We start from the raw sequence: 14,259 nt of genomic DNA, 5'->3' as shown, positions 1-14,259 counted from the left end.
CCTTACCCAGTCACAGAACTCTTGTGTATATTTCATACTTCTCATCAGAATATCTTGGAGGGTCATTTCCAAAAATCCCCCATTATTCTTTTCTCTCCCTTAAGACATTTTAAAACTTTTCTTAAAGACCACATAAGCCTCTCCACCTCCTTTTTCATTCAGTCCTTACTTTCACTTTCACAGTTCACTTTACTGATCTCAAGAAGCTTTATCTAACTGCTCTGCCCTACAAGGTCTGTTCACTTTTTCCTTTCTTCTGGTGTTTCAGAAGAGAAGGAGGTTAAAATACAAAAGACAATTTTATACAATTTGTAATACTATCTAAGGAATATTTAAGGGAGGAATTTGAAAATCAGATGATGGGTATAGATTGCACTTATTCCTATTACCCATTCCAAATGAACACAAGGTTAATCAAGACTTTGGAAACAGGGCTCTTTGGAGGCTCCTGTTCACTAAGGCACTGTGTCCTCGCAGCTCTGAGGATGACTCAGCTATGGTAGAACTGTCACTCAGTGTCATCTAAGCACAGAGCCACCCAGAGGATGCTCCCTGTCCATGTCTCAATTCAGGAGTAGCAAACATTTGTGTCACAATGTTCTGCTCATGGTCAAATCAGATAGAATTTGACAAAAAGGGTTTTAAACTGTGTGCACATGTGTGTGTGCAATCCAGAATCAGTAATATAACCTTGATAAGGAAGTAATTTTAAACCTTGAGGAAACTAAAAACTTAACCTTTTGTTTCAAGGGATTTTTTTTTTTTTCCCTCGTAATTTACTTTGACTAGTTCAGGGATTTGAAATTTATGTGTGCCAAGTTAAATGGTGAAATGGAATATTATGAGGGAACAGGCTATCAAGTGGGTTGAGAGCTCTGTAAAGCTATATTAAAATGGCACGTTATTTTAACCCACGGTGATAATTATGGAGAAAGGACTTTTCAAATTGTAAACCATACAAGTATCTGATAAACTTCTTCAGCAAAAAATACTTTTAAAAAAATAATAAGAGGGCACCTGGGTGGCTCAGTTGGTTAAGCGACTGCCTTCGGCTCAGGTCATGATCCTGGAGTCCCGGGATCGAGTCCCGCATCGGGCTCCCTGCTCAGCGAGGAGCCTGCTTCTCCCTCTGACCCTCCCCCTCTCATATACTCTCTCTCATTCTCGCTCTCTCAAATAAATAAATCTTAAAAAAAAAAAATAAGAATTACAGCGATGGAGAACAGGTGAGTGGTTGCCAGTGGTTATATATTTATAATTTTATAAATACATAATTTATTTGTATATATTTATTGTCATAGTTGTTGTTCGTTGCTTTTTTTGAGTGCGGTCTACCATATACCAACCTATTGAAACTCAAAAGTAGTTCCTTGAGGTTGCGGATCAAATTACCTCTTAGATTTATATAGAGACCTTTAATGAGTTGGAATGGAAGACAGAGTCAAAATCACCAATGCCTGACTGTGCGGTATTCACATATGCTGATTTCTGACAGATTTGGTCACTTGTTTTAGCTTCTTAAATTGCCTTGTAAAAAACATTTCTGTGACCATTTGCTTTGGAATGTGTATAAGCATCCTGAAGTATGCAGTGTTTTTAAGTGGTTATCAGCACTATTCATTTTCCCAAATCGAGTATCAGTGCTTTCAGTATTCCTACGGATTGCTGTTTGATACTTCAGTGCTTGTGGAGGTTGATAAAGAATAAGTTTGAGAAAAAGAAATTATATCTAAAGTCATGCAAGTTGCTTGCCCAGCTTACGGTAGAAGAGTGAAGGCCTATTTTTATATACTAGGCATTACTGATAAATACCAGGTGTGTACATTTGAGTTTTCCTGAGATTAACTCTTGATTTCTTCAGAATGACTTAACCTAAAAGCATATAGGTCATTTTGAAAGACTTTAATAGAGCCTAATCTCTTTTTAAATCTGTGTTATGGACAATTAAGGAGTCTTAGTCATGATAATGATTGGAGTAGGGATAGTAAATATTAGTCCAAATCAGCCTCATAGCTGCTTTTATGATTATATCCTTTAACCTCACCTAAACCAGTGCTTCCTGATGAGGAAACAAGCAGCACAGATATTTCTCCTCTACTACTTCTGAACAAAAACTATTTAGAAATGCTGGTTGGTTAATATCTAAACCAGATTATTTCAGTCCGTTTAAAATGACTGGAGGACTGTTAGCTATATACTCTTAAAAGAAAGTGTTTATGCTGATGTCCTTAAATGGAAGAGTCCACTCCCATAAATATTACACATAAATGATCTCCCTATACAAATATTATGTTAAATGAGACGACAGAAGCTTCAGGTGCCATTTTTTTGACTAGAGTAATATAAGACAGTCATCACCTAACCAGACTGATTAGTCCCAAAGCCAGCAGACTCAAAGTCCAGATGATGACAGATGGTATTAAACTTGAAGTGTCTCAGCCCCCTCTGAGGTTCTTTATAACCCCACTTACTTTCGGTGGCTCTGTTTTCATGGAACTCTTTATTCATGTGTCCAGACACACAGGATACTATTTATAGGTTTTGCTACGCGTTTTAAGTTTACCAAGCTGCTGACCCAAAAAGATTAGGTAACTTTTCGAAGCAGCAAACGATGTGTTGTTTATACTCTCATCTCTACTCTTCCCAAGCATTGAGTAGAACAGAAAAATACCTATTTTCTCGTAGTATGTAACTAAAAAGGAAAAGGTTGGCATTGGAAGGTGACATTCTTCTCAAAATGCACTGATTGACACAGCCATCTGAGACACATACTTCAGAACAAGTCAGCAGAATTTTGCTCATTGTACTTCTGCAGGCAGGGCCAGGGCCAGGCTTACCAGATTCACTAACAGAAGAATGAGATAAGGTAGACTGCAGAGTCCGTTGCACTACAGGATTTCCTCTAGACTGTAGAGTCGGTGAGAGCTGCCCTTACAAGACAACTTTCTTTTCCCAGTGATCACTATGAGAAATACATTTCCATCCTGAAATTCACCTGATAGCTAAAATTCTATGTCAGTGAGGTTCCCCAAACCCCATTTAGCCCCAACGTGTAGACATTTATATCCCCTTCTGTCAGTATTGCTGGTCCCCCAAATTTACTTGTCTAGGAGTCTCTTCTCCCTACTGGTTTGCACTGGTTAAACTGCCCTTGTGACCAAGAATAGAGTTCTCCCCCTTCCCCACCCCCCAAAAAGGGAAACCTTTGAGCTTTTTTAAATTCTCAGACTCTAGTGTTTGATGTGTGTGTGACTTGTTTTCTGCTGTTAAGAAAATGTAGCTTTCTAGCCATGGTCTTTAATGTTTTGAAACTTGTTCTTCTCTGACATGGAAATTATCTTTGTAGACTTCTCTGCAGAATCAAAATCATCGTAAGCAGTGATAATTTGGTATTAGAATTTTTTAAATGAATGGTAGTAGAATTTTTTAAATGAATGTTTCTTAATGAAAGCCTGTTCTTTGAAGTTAATTTAGAGTGAAAACAGAGTGATAAATGTGGTTGTTTTAGGGCAAGGCATGAAGTATATTTTCAAGCTTATATACTAAAAAACACTAATAGTAAGAAGAGACTTTGCATGTTCTTGAACTTATAAACCTAGAGTTTTTTTTAATCGACTTTCACCTTCATCTGGCAAATTAACCTTTCAAATTTGGGAAGCCTTGAAAGAATGTGACCATTCACATTATGGGTGGTGTGGTACATTAGCTAAAAGTTGATGAATCTTGTGCACACACATTTACTGTTCAAAGATCATTAAACCAGGTCCACAGTATACGTCCACTAACCAGTTCAGGGACTAGAAGTCTTGAACAGATGTCTAGCCCAGCCCCTCATTTAATACACTTGTTATTAATCTATGGTTAGAAAACATGCAGTGCCAAAAATCTAGTAATTGTTTTCTTGTTTTAAAATGCTAGACTCTGGCATTTAGTCCACATAGGGCTAAGATAAAGGCTCTACAGATCCTACAGTACCGAGCACTGCTTAAGATCTTATAGGTTACATGTTCCTTTTCAAGAACATTTCGCTCAGTTCGGTGTCATTGTCTTTGTCCCTGGCCCTACTGGTCATGGAAGGCAAAGTGACACACAGATTCTGTCAATAATACGTTGAAAGTAATTTTAGATAGCTAAGATTAATAATTTACTTCTCTTAACACTTTTGGTTAATTTACATTTAACCAAAAGTTAAGGTTGTTAGTAAAGCTATTTGGGAGAGTCTTGAGTTTCTCAAGCAGCATGGAATGAGGGAAAGTTACGGCTCCTCTTCATTTTGGCTTGGAAAAGTCCTAAGGAGGAGGTAAGACTTTGAAGGGTTATTTAAATGAAAGCATGAAGAAAAAGAGAGGCAAACTAGATGAATACTTGTGTTTCAGGGATGTGACAGATTGTGGTAATATTCGTTTGGGGGTAGGAGGGATACTTACTGTCTGAAAGAGTCAGGAGATGCATTCTGCCTCTTCAAATGTGGGACTCACAGCACAGTGGGGCTGCTTGGTTGGCATGACTGCAAGAGGGTATCACTCAGCTTAGCTGGAGATGAAAGAGTAGCTGAGGAATGGGAGCAAAGGAAAACAGACTCTGAAGCCTCACTGTCCTGTGAATTGTGCCCAAGGCTGTGGGACTTGTGATTAGACTGGATCCGTCACAGAGTAGGGAACCTAGTACCATATGCAGGAAATGCGCAGTGACTGTTTCCAGTGGCAGTGAAGAGTAAGTGGGAGAGAGCCAGAGTGGGAAAGGACACGTGCCAAACTAGAGGTGTAGGGAGGCATGAACAGGTGTACTGTGACCACAAAGGGTGGCACCAGAATGGCTGCAGCGTGAGTGTACATGATGAAAGACTGTGATAAACTGAAAACGGACCCAGTGTTTCTAGTTTGGAAGATGAGAGATCAAATGGCATTGTCTGGAGTCATGGACAATCCTGTTACTGAGCAGTTCTGTCTTGTCCATGGGTGGTTTCCTCTCACGTGGGGTAGGATTCGCATAAGAGGAGTGGCAAAGCAACAAGTGGATGCTTAGACCGTATGGCTGGAAAGGCTCCTGCCAGTTTAGGATTAAGTAACTGTGTGATCAGTTGAAAAGTTCTGGAATGGACCAGTCACCTGCGTGTGTCACAGAGGCATATACATTTAACCATACCCCACTTTCAGGTATCATCAGTCCACTGACCTTCACTGGCCATATGCCTGTCCCTTGTCTGTCCATCTCAGGCCTTCATTTCTTCTTGTGTTCCCTTGATGCACTTTGCACTCCACATACACACTTCTAAATTCCTGAACAGATCACTTATTGTTCCCCTACCACCATCACCCCTGCGTCTGCCCCCGGGGCTTCCCACCCTCCACTGACCACTGTTGTTCTTCAAGCCAGCTGAGCTTATCCCTGCCAGCGTCCTATGTATTGATTCACCGCACAGCCCTCTTTGTTTCCGAAGATCATTATAATGGAAAATCTCATTATTGAAAAATGGGTATGGGTTGATTATATCAGGGGCCTTGGTTGTTTCTGTAAATTTATAAAAAAGGAGACCCTAGTAAAATGAGCACATCCTAGATTATTGTAGAATCAGAAATTGTTTGACCACATCTCTCCAAAACATATAATGCGCACACCATGGAGATTAGTGACCACTTGATAACAGTAATGACAGAGGGGGAATTGAGATCGTTTGTTCTTCTTCCCAGTTTTAGTGCTGTCTTCCAGGGATGGGAATGGTTTTTCTCCTCTTTTGTTTGTGCAACACCATTTTCACAGTAGGAACTCACCAAATATTACTTGAATTGATGTGTCCGGGGTCCACCAAACTGCTGTATTTGCCCACTTAGCTACATGTATTGACAATTTACTACCAATTCTATTAAAATGATACCCATCTGTAATACGGCCTTACTTGCTTTAGAATACTTTCCTTAGAATAATTTGAAATTTAAAGTAGAACGTAATTTTTTCATTCAGCAAATATTTATTGAATGTCTACTCTATCAAGTGCTGGGGCTTCCCAGAAAGAATAAGGCATGGTTTCTGTCTACCAGGAGCACCAAGTTTAGGGAATAAATTCACTTTTATAAAAATTAATCACACTGTTAGAGAACGGATGAACAAGTTGAGAGAGATTCAAGTTCTGTGGCATCATGGGGGGGTGGTGGTGGTACTTAATCTGATTAGATCAGGAAAGACTTCCCTGAAGAGGGCCTTTTGTGGAGAACAGGAAGGAACATAGTGGTGTTGAGAGGTGTGATCATATTTAGGTGGCTAGAGAACAGGGCCACACCACTGCATGCTGAGGGCAGGGGACTTGCACAGTAGAGAGCACCCTCCCTTACATCCCTGTCAGTGCCCAGCCAAGTTGTTTGACCTTCATCCCACTGTGAGAACCCACAGGAAGTGTAGAAGCAGCTATGTGGTCTAATCAGACCTGTGTTTCAGAAGAGTGGAGGAGAGCCGAAGGCAGGGAGAGACCATCTGCCTAACCTGTTCTAGTCTCGTGGGATGCATCAGGGAACCATGCCTTTAAGCACCTGGCATTTTAGTTGAGAGGAGAGAGAATTTAAATACACATATATAGCGCATATGTCAGATTTTCAGAGGTGTGAGGAAAAAAAAAATAAGGCCAGGATAATAAATAAAAGGGGATGTGATCTCAGGTGTGGGCAAACCATGTAAAGTCAGGAGCAAGAAGGAAGGATTCTCAGGGATGGGGGAGGCAAGAAAGAGCTAAGAAGTCCCAAACTGGGCCTGGCCGAGAGCTTTATCATTCAAAACAGTTGAGCACTATCCAAGAACATGAAAAAAGGGATGTTCCCAAAGACCAGCAGGTCAAAATTGTCTAAAGTGGGCACTTTGCACAAGTAGGGTATAAATGTCTTAAATTGGGGCTTAAACTGAGCTGCTTGATTTTTGAGGGGACTTATAAACTGTTAGGTTTATAAGCAGAATAGCTTGTGGAAAGACGATGAGCCCATTGGTCCACACTGACCAATGTCTGTGGTCTCCTCCCCAGCCCTGGCCATGGGTCTCTGTGTCGCCATGATCGCCTTTGTCCGCCTGCCCAGCCTCAAGGTGTCCTGCCTGCTTCTCTCAGGGCTTCTAATCTACGATGTCTTTTGGGTAAGTGTCTGTTTCCCTGAAGCCACCACTCTCTCTTGTGTTTAATTGGAGCATTCATTCCTGAAAGTTCTTAACTGTAAGTATCCAAATGCTGGCTGGCTGGAGTACCTCCTGCCTAAGATCACTCCCTCTAGTCCTGAACTGCACACATTAAAAGGTGAGCAGGCATCTGTCCGCGCCTTTGTTTGTTGAGACGTGTTAAACAGATAGTACATGTGTGTGTCTCGGGGTGAGGGAGAGAGCAGGCAGACAAGATTCTCTGCCCTGGGAGCACAGATTTTCTTTCTCCTCCAAGCTTGCCGCCAAAAAAGCTTTATGTTGCAGTATTCTGAGACTTTGCTGTTAAGAACAGGGAGGGCTGATGCTGAAATCAGGATGTTTCCAGCTTCCTCTGTTAAAGACGTCTCTCCATTCGGCATTTGGCAGGTGTTTTTCTCTGCCTACATCTTCAATAGCAATGTCATGGTGAAGGTGGCCACGCAACCGGCTGACAATCCCCTTGACGTTCTATCCCGGAAGCTCCACCTGGGGCCCAATGTTGGGCGTGATGTTCCTCGCCTGTCCCTGCCTGGAAAACTGGTCTTCCCAAGGTAGGACCGGCATGTCGGGCCTCATGTTGTGACAGTGAACACACGGTCTCCCTGTGCCTCTGTGTTCGAACCTTGATTAGCCTTTGTCATCAACATTCTTATCCTAGACTGGAAGAGGGTTGTGAGTCATCCTCTCCACTTTACAAATGAAGAGGAGAATACTGATTTGACTTGGAAAGATTTATCATTAAATGATACAGGTGCTGCTTTTTATTACTGATTAATGTTATCAAACAGTGGTATGTTGCTACTATTACCATATTTTAGAGTTGGCTGGAGGAAATTAACAGGAGAATCTGGATCTTTTTTACTTATAAAACATTTGTAAAAACATGTCCTAATGCTAAAATTACACAATTGCTGATGATACAATCTTGGAAAAAATTGTATTGCTTTAATATCCATGTCTGATAGTAGTCAGGTGCTTGTTTAAAGTCACAGCAGCGAATGTGTGACAAATACTGAATTGCCTGACATTTCTGGAGGTGGCAGTACTTAAACAGATGACTTTAGCAGTCACTTTAGGGGTGCTGTCCTGAATCAGTGAGGGGCCTGGTTGAATACGTCTGTGGCCAGTACTCTGGTGGCTTGTAATCGCTGAACTCTTAAAAACCAGTGTTGTTTCACCTCTGGAGATTTCCATCTCCCATTCAGATAAGTCCAACTTCTTAAAAAGCTGACAGACGACTCTGCACAGGAGGAGGAGAAATGGGATTGTTGAGGGTGGCATCCCTGACCTATGACACTACATTCCAGCTCCACTGGCAGTCATTTCTCTATGTTGGGCATTGGGGACATCGTGATGCCTGGACTCCTGTTGTGCTTTGTCCTTCGTTACGACAACTACAAAAAACAAGCCAACGGTGACTCCTGCGGTGCCTCGGGACCTGCCAATATCTCTGGACGCATGCAGAAGGTCTCCTACTTTCACTGCACCCTCATTGGATACTTTGTAGGTAAGAGAGAGCCAGAGAGCCTGTGTGTGATGTCCTCTGTGATTGTCCTCCAAGCCCTGGAGTTAAATCAGGTCTTCCAGCTGCAGACACTAGATGGAAGGAGAGCAGTAACTCTGTTTGCTCTTGTAGACAGCCACAGAGAAAGAATAACAGTGGCCCATGAACGACAGGTGCTGTCTGTACTGGGAGCCCAGTTCCCTACCCTATCCAACAGCATGTCTGAAGAACGTTGTGGGAAGATGTTCTAACAGTGACCTAACATGTCTGTCACCTCTAACCTCAGACTCCCTGGGCCAGTCTTTCTCTAGCCAGCTCACTTCTACACAGACAGGGAGAGGCCCACGTAATGGGACTACGGGAGGAGCGGGCGCCTGTCTGCATCTCCAGTGGCTACAGCACGGTGGAGCATTTCAGCACTCAGGCTCAGAGCCCCGTTGCAGAGTAGAGGCGGCTGAGGCTCAGAGGGTTGAAGCACCTCGACCCAGGTGACACCGCTTGCAGAAGCAGCATAGTCGGAACTTGACCCCAGCTCGTTTGCCTCTGAGTCTGGCATTATCTACCACATGAGACAGGAGGACCAGGCACACTCAGGGAAGAGTGAGGGCTTGGACCAGGAACCTAAGCACCGAGTGGGGCTTGGGCCGCTCACCGGTCCTTGGAACTGTAAGACTTTCAAAGCTGTGCTGCTCCATGCTGGGCAGAGATCACAAGCTGGGCCTCTCACTGGGCCTCCCACTGGACGGCATGCGTCACAGGAGAGCTGTCCGATCAAGACCCTGGCAGGCAGCAGCCACATAGCAGGCTGTCCTCTCTGAGGGCTGACACCTTGGTGTTGCTCATGAATGTGTCTCCCTTCATAGGTCTGCTCACTGCAACCGTGGCGTCCCGCATTCACCGAGCGGCCCAGCCCGCCCTTCTCTATTTGGTGCCATTCACCTTATTGCCGCTCCTCACGATGGCCTATTTAAAGGTGAGAGAAGCAGTTAGAAACCTGTGAAAGCAGTAATTTGGCATTGACCCTGGACTTCGGTATGTATTCTCCTTGCCGGAGGTGGGTCTGCCCCTGGAGCTCTTGACCTTGATGGTGGGTCGGTGGGTCTTTGCTCACCTGGTATTAGCAACTTCTTCCAGCCTGTTGCAGCCACTGGCAGAAAATGCTAGGGCGTTAGACTGCTACGCCTCCCAGTCATGGGTGAACTAACTGAAATCCCTAGAGCCCAGCTACAGAGACTTCCCTTAAAAGCAGCACCATATTGTCACCTAATAGCTTTTTTAATACTCAGCATTAAAATTTGGAGATACTGGGCACCTGGGTGGCTCAGTTGATTAAGCAACTGCCTTCGGCTCAGGTCATGATCCCAGGGTCCTGGAATCGAGTCCCACATCGGGTTCCCCCTGCTCTTTGGGGAGCCTCCTTCTCCCTCTGCCTGCCGCTCCCCCTGCTTGTGCTCTGTCAGATAATAAAATCTTAAAAAAAAAATTGGAGATATTTAAGAAATGTATGATTACAGCTAGACTTGGAGCATTACCTGATTTACAAGATTTGTATTATCCCCGTTTTATAGAGGAGGATGCAGAGAGGTAAACTAACTTGGCTTTAGCATCTCACTCATAACCTTTGCTGGAGGGGCCTAAGAGCTCTTCTAGTGAGTTCTTCAAGGAATGGTGGGTTACTTTTCAGTGAGTAAAATTTGAATGTTCTTTGATTCTCCACAGAAGCCGTCTGATCTGAGATCAAGAATCAGAAAGGACTCATAGATGTGTGTGGCTCATGTTTAAATCCGTAACTTAGTAAAGTTCCTTCTTCCCCAGGGTGACCTTCGGCGAATGTGGTCTGAGCCATTCCACTCCAAGTCCAGCAGCTCCCGATTCCTGGAAGTATGATGGATCCCAGAGAGTGACCAGAATGACCATCTGAGTCCTTTTCTGTCAACGCGTGGTTTTGTTTCCTCTTAGAGCTGGCCTGGTACTTGGAGATGTACCTGTATAGGGAACTGACGTGTGACTGGATTTTGCGTTTGCAGGGAGCTTGTTTGCAGGAGCGAGGTGCTGGAGCCCTGCTTGGTTCTTTCTCTTCCTGCCGTTGTAGAGGCGGATCCCCTCCTGAAGTGACAGGCCCTCCCCAGCGCTCCTTCCTCCCCCGTTTTTATGAACCTGCACCAGACTGTTACCTGTGGGGGATGGAGATATGACTGCTTAAAACTGACCACGGCGAGGAGTCGTTCTATACCTTTTGAACACTAAAAGGATGAAAAATATTAGCAAACCGAAGTTTCTTCAGTGAACCCTCAAGAACTTTGGGACCAGTTTCCTATGGGGGACTCCGTTTCAGAGAACTAAGACAGAAGAGCTTCTGTCGTTATATTCTTTCCTTTTTCTGGATTTATTAAATATTTTCTGTGGTGTGAAGTGACTTATTAAATCCACAGACATTGAGTGACTTCTTACAACATACACAAGAATTTGTTGTAATGAGTTCATGTCCACCCAGATGTTGTGTTGGCAGTGAACAAGGGCACGGTTTTTATACATACACACACGCACACATCAATATATATGAATAAACAAGAATTAAAACCTGCTAAGATCATGCTGTGTAGCAGACAGGGACTTGCTGTAATTTTTAGCATGTAGAGCAGTTTACTCCGGCTTCCTTGTATATGGATATGCTGCTGTCTCTCCCCTCCACAACTGAACGTGCAGTTAAAAACCAGTATAGTATTCGTACTGATATACTCATGGACTTTTGGGGGCTCGCGTTTGGTTTTGATCAGTGTAGCCAATTAGGGATGAAAAGTTCAAACTTTTTGGCCCTTTTTTTTTGTTTTGTTTTTACAGGCTTCTCCCTTGCAGGGTTTTTAGTAGTTTCTTCTTGAACCAATGCATGTAATATAGCAGCAGGTGTCTTTGTGCTTTCTGATCATAGTAATGTACTACTTGTAAATACATTTTTCTATTTTCTATTGTTTTTGTATTTTTTTTTTTTTTGGCCTTTTGTTTCATTGGTGTGCTGTATTCTCCATGCCCTCACTCCTTGAAGAAAAAAAAAGGAAAAAGCAACATGATCCTGTCCTTGCTGTTGTGATTATAGTCTTGGTTTACCTGTGGTGACAACTGGGTATTGGGGACAAATGTCAGATGCCCCTCTGAGCTGGGCCCTACGTTCCAGGCACGGCAAGCTGCTCTGTCCCCTTAGCATTTGACCGTGTGCTGTGGTCTTTGCTGGAGAGCCAGCATTCTGGTAGTAACTAGTGTGATCATGTCAGCTTGCTTTTGTCTCAGCAGCCCCGGCCTGATAAAAAATGGCCCATTGTAGAGGCTGAGAGAAGCCTGGCTACTTGACAGCAGAGGTGGGAGGAGGGCCCACATGTCCTGCTCTCTCCCTTCAGCAGGTGACCTGCCTCTGCTTTGACCTGTGCAATGAACCGGTGTGCTGTGCTTCCCCGTGGACAGAGCTCATAGGCGGTGCGTGTCACGTGGTCATGGGGTCATAAAGTGATCAGGACGGTGCGTTCCTCTGTTGTGTCTTCAAATTCTGCTGAGGGCTGTTTTTGTTTTTTGTTTTGTTGGTTTTGTTTTTGTTTTTTAATAAATGACTCCTTTCTAGCCTTTGTCACCTCATCTTCACTTTTGGTGGTTGGTACCACACAGAGCTCCCGTCACCTCCTACCTGCTACGCCTATTCCAGAAGACGGATGGGAAGACCCTGTCTGTCTTCAGACAAGGTCACCTGTGGCTCTGGTTCATTTCAGTCCTAGAGATGTCAAAGAACGGAAGCTTCCATTGTCCACAGAGCTCAAAACAGCCTCTGGATTTGGTGAAGACCAAAGGTACACTTACTTGTTTGCTCGTTGCCTATCAGCTGTACTTTTTCCTTAGCCCTGCAGGATGCTAATGGCTAATTAAAAGGGGCAGGGGCTGGGGAACTCTTCCAGAATGACTCCAATTAAGGGTAAGTGCCAATAATGGTTAGAAGTATTATCGTGGCAGTTGGTCATTTTGATTTTTCTAATCTTTTCATAAAAAAACTAAATTCCAGACAGAAGGAAGATAATTTTTTGTCATCCTTGCTCCCGTGCAGGTTTAGGAGGGAAAATACCCTCATGAGTCACCTGGATGTAATTTGGATCCCTAGCTGCTAGTCCTCAAAGCCCTTAAAACTTTGGCAGAGGAACCACAAATACTCCTTTTGTTTTAAATTAACCACAGAGGACACGTTAGAGTTTCCCCTGGTTCTGGAAGTAGTGGGAGTGTGGGGGGTGCTGCATTTACAGCACACGATTTCGGTCTTTCCTTACAGTCTTCTCCCCTCCCCTGCCTGATACAGATTTATGTCTTCATCTTATTTTTTTTTCTGGTTTCTCAGATGTTCTGAGTTCTGCGGTCTTCTAAGAAGTCTTTGCATTAGGCAAGGAATGTTGACAAAGTTCTAGCACAGACTGCCTTCCTTCCCTACTGGTCCGGGGCGCTTCCTCCTCTAAAGAGACTGAATGCTGGAACTCTCATAGTAACTTTTATTCTAATTTGAGCTAATGAGGATAGGACAACAAAGTTTATCCAAAGCCTAGTATGTTCCATTACTGTTATTACAGCTCTGCTTTTCTGAATAAGATAGCAACACAATTCCTTGTGTAGGGACAGTTCAAACCAGAACTGGAGGGTTTGGGAGGGGGTAGGCTACTATCTGAATTACCTTTGCAGCATGCCAGCACAAGCCTTGGTTAAACAGGTAAGTTATGTTACCCGTAAGAGAAAAGACTAGTTCTCTGTGAGGGTGGAGGGAAGGGAGTTCTGTTTTGTCAATAAAGTGTCAAAAATAGAATCTTTCGTGCCGGCATGGCAGCTCTCAACGTTACCGTAACCAGACCCAGTGTTGTATGTAGACATTTGTGTTTGGTAAAGGCCAACATTTACGTCAGAGCCTTGGAATGTAGCCGTTTTGTATATACATGAAGCACACTCATCAAGAATGTCAACTGCAGTTCTCCTTCTCCATAGAAGCAGGGCAGACAGTAGAGGCTCAGAAGGAAAGCAGCCCATCCTACTTCTGGTCTTCCAGTGCATACTGGCCTGGACAGCCTCCTCCCTTCACGCACACTGCCTTGGCAATTTCCACCAATGAAATCACTTCAAGAACAATGGCTTTTAACACAGGTGGCAGCCTTGCCCCGGAGTCTCTATGATAAGTCCTGCAGATCTGGTCGTAGAACTCAGGCCCCTTCCCTCTTCTGGGACGGATAAGCCAGGTAAGAGGTTTTTTACCCAGAAATTATTTCTATTCCTGTGCAATTTATAGACTGCTTTCTGTTTGTAACACTGAATGAACACTTCTTCAGGTTCGGACTCTTAACTCCTCATGTGTATGGAGCCTCTCCCAGAACAGTACGTGGGCTATTCCTCCTTGCAGCGGTGTCAGCCATAATTTGTTTCCTCTTCATCATTTCCCTTGGAATTCAAAGCCCTTTCCCATCCATTGTGGTAGTTTCAGAGTTGTTTCATCTTAAGCTGTGTCAGGCGCTGGGTGCTCCGGGGAACAAAACCAAATAGCTGATCCCTACTCTAGTGGCCCATTGCAGGGGTGCTTTACCACGCTGGACATG

At 43.7% G+C, this 14,259-nt stretch overlaps 1 protein-coding gene across 1 annotated transcript in view; it reads left to right on the top strand.

Annotated features, from left to right (window-relative positions):
* The window catches only part of SPPL3 (signal peptide peptidase like 3), a 134,882-nt gene extending 122,617 nt beyond the window's left edge, over positions 1 to 12,265 (top strand). Inside the window, exons 7-11 of the mRNA XM_035017155.1 lie at positions 7,007 to 7,113; positions 7,540 to 7,703; positions 8,460 to 8,659; positions 9,520 to 9,629; positions 10,472 to 12,265. Of these exons, the coding sequence (XP_034873046.1) occupies positions 7,007 to 7,113; positions 7,540 to 7,703; positions 8,460 to 8,659; positions 9,520 to 9,629; positions 10,472 to 10,543 (653 nt within the window). The 3' untranslated portion in view covers positions 10,544 to 12,265. The remainder of the gene's footprint in view (positions 1 to 7,006; positions 7,114 to 7,539; positions 7,704 to 8,459; positions 8,660 to 9,519; positions 9,630 to 10,471) is intronic.
* Positions 12,266 to 14,259: the final 1,994 nt, after the last annotated feature.

This window comes from Mirounga leonina, unplaced genomic scaffold, assembly GCF_011800145.1.
Source record: "Mirounga leonina isolate KUSES-001 unplaced genomic scaffold, KU_Mleo_1.0 Mir_171, whole genome shotgun sequence".
Taxonomy (NCBI): Eukaryota; Metazoa; Chordata; class Mammalia; order Carnivora; family Phocidae; genus Mirounga; species Mirounga leonina.
This window is presented reverse-complemented; position numbering and strand designations above follow the sequence as displayed.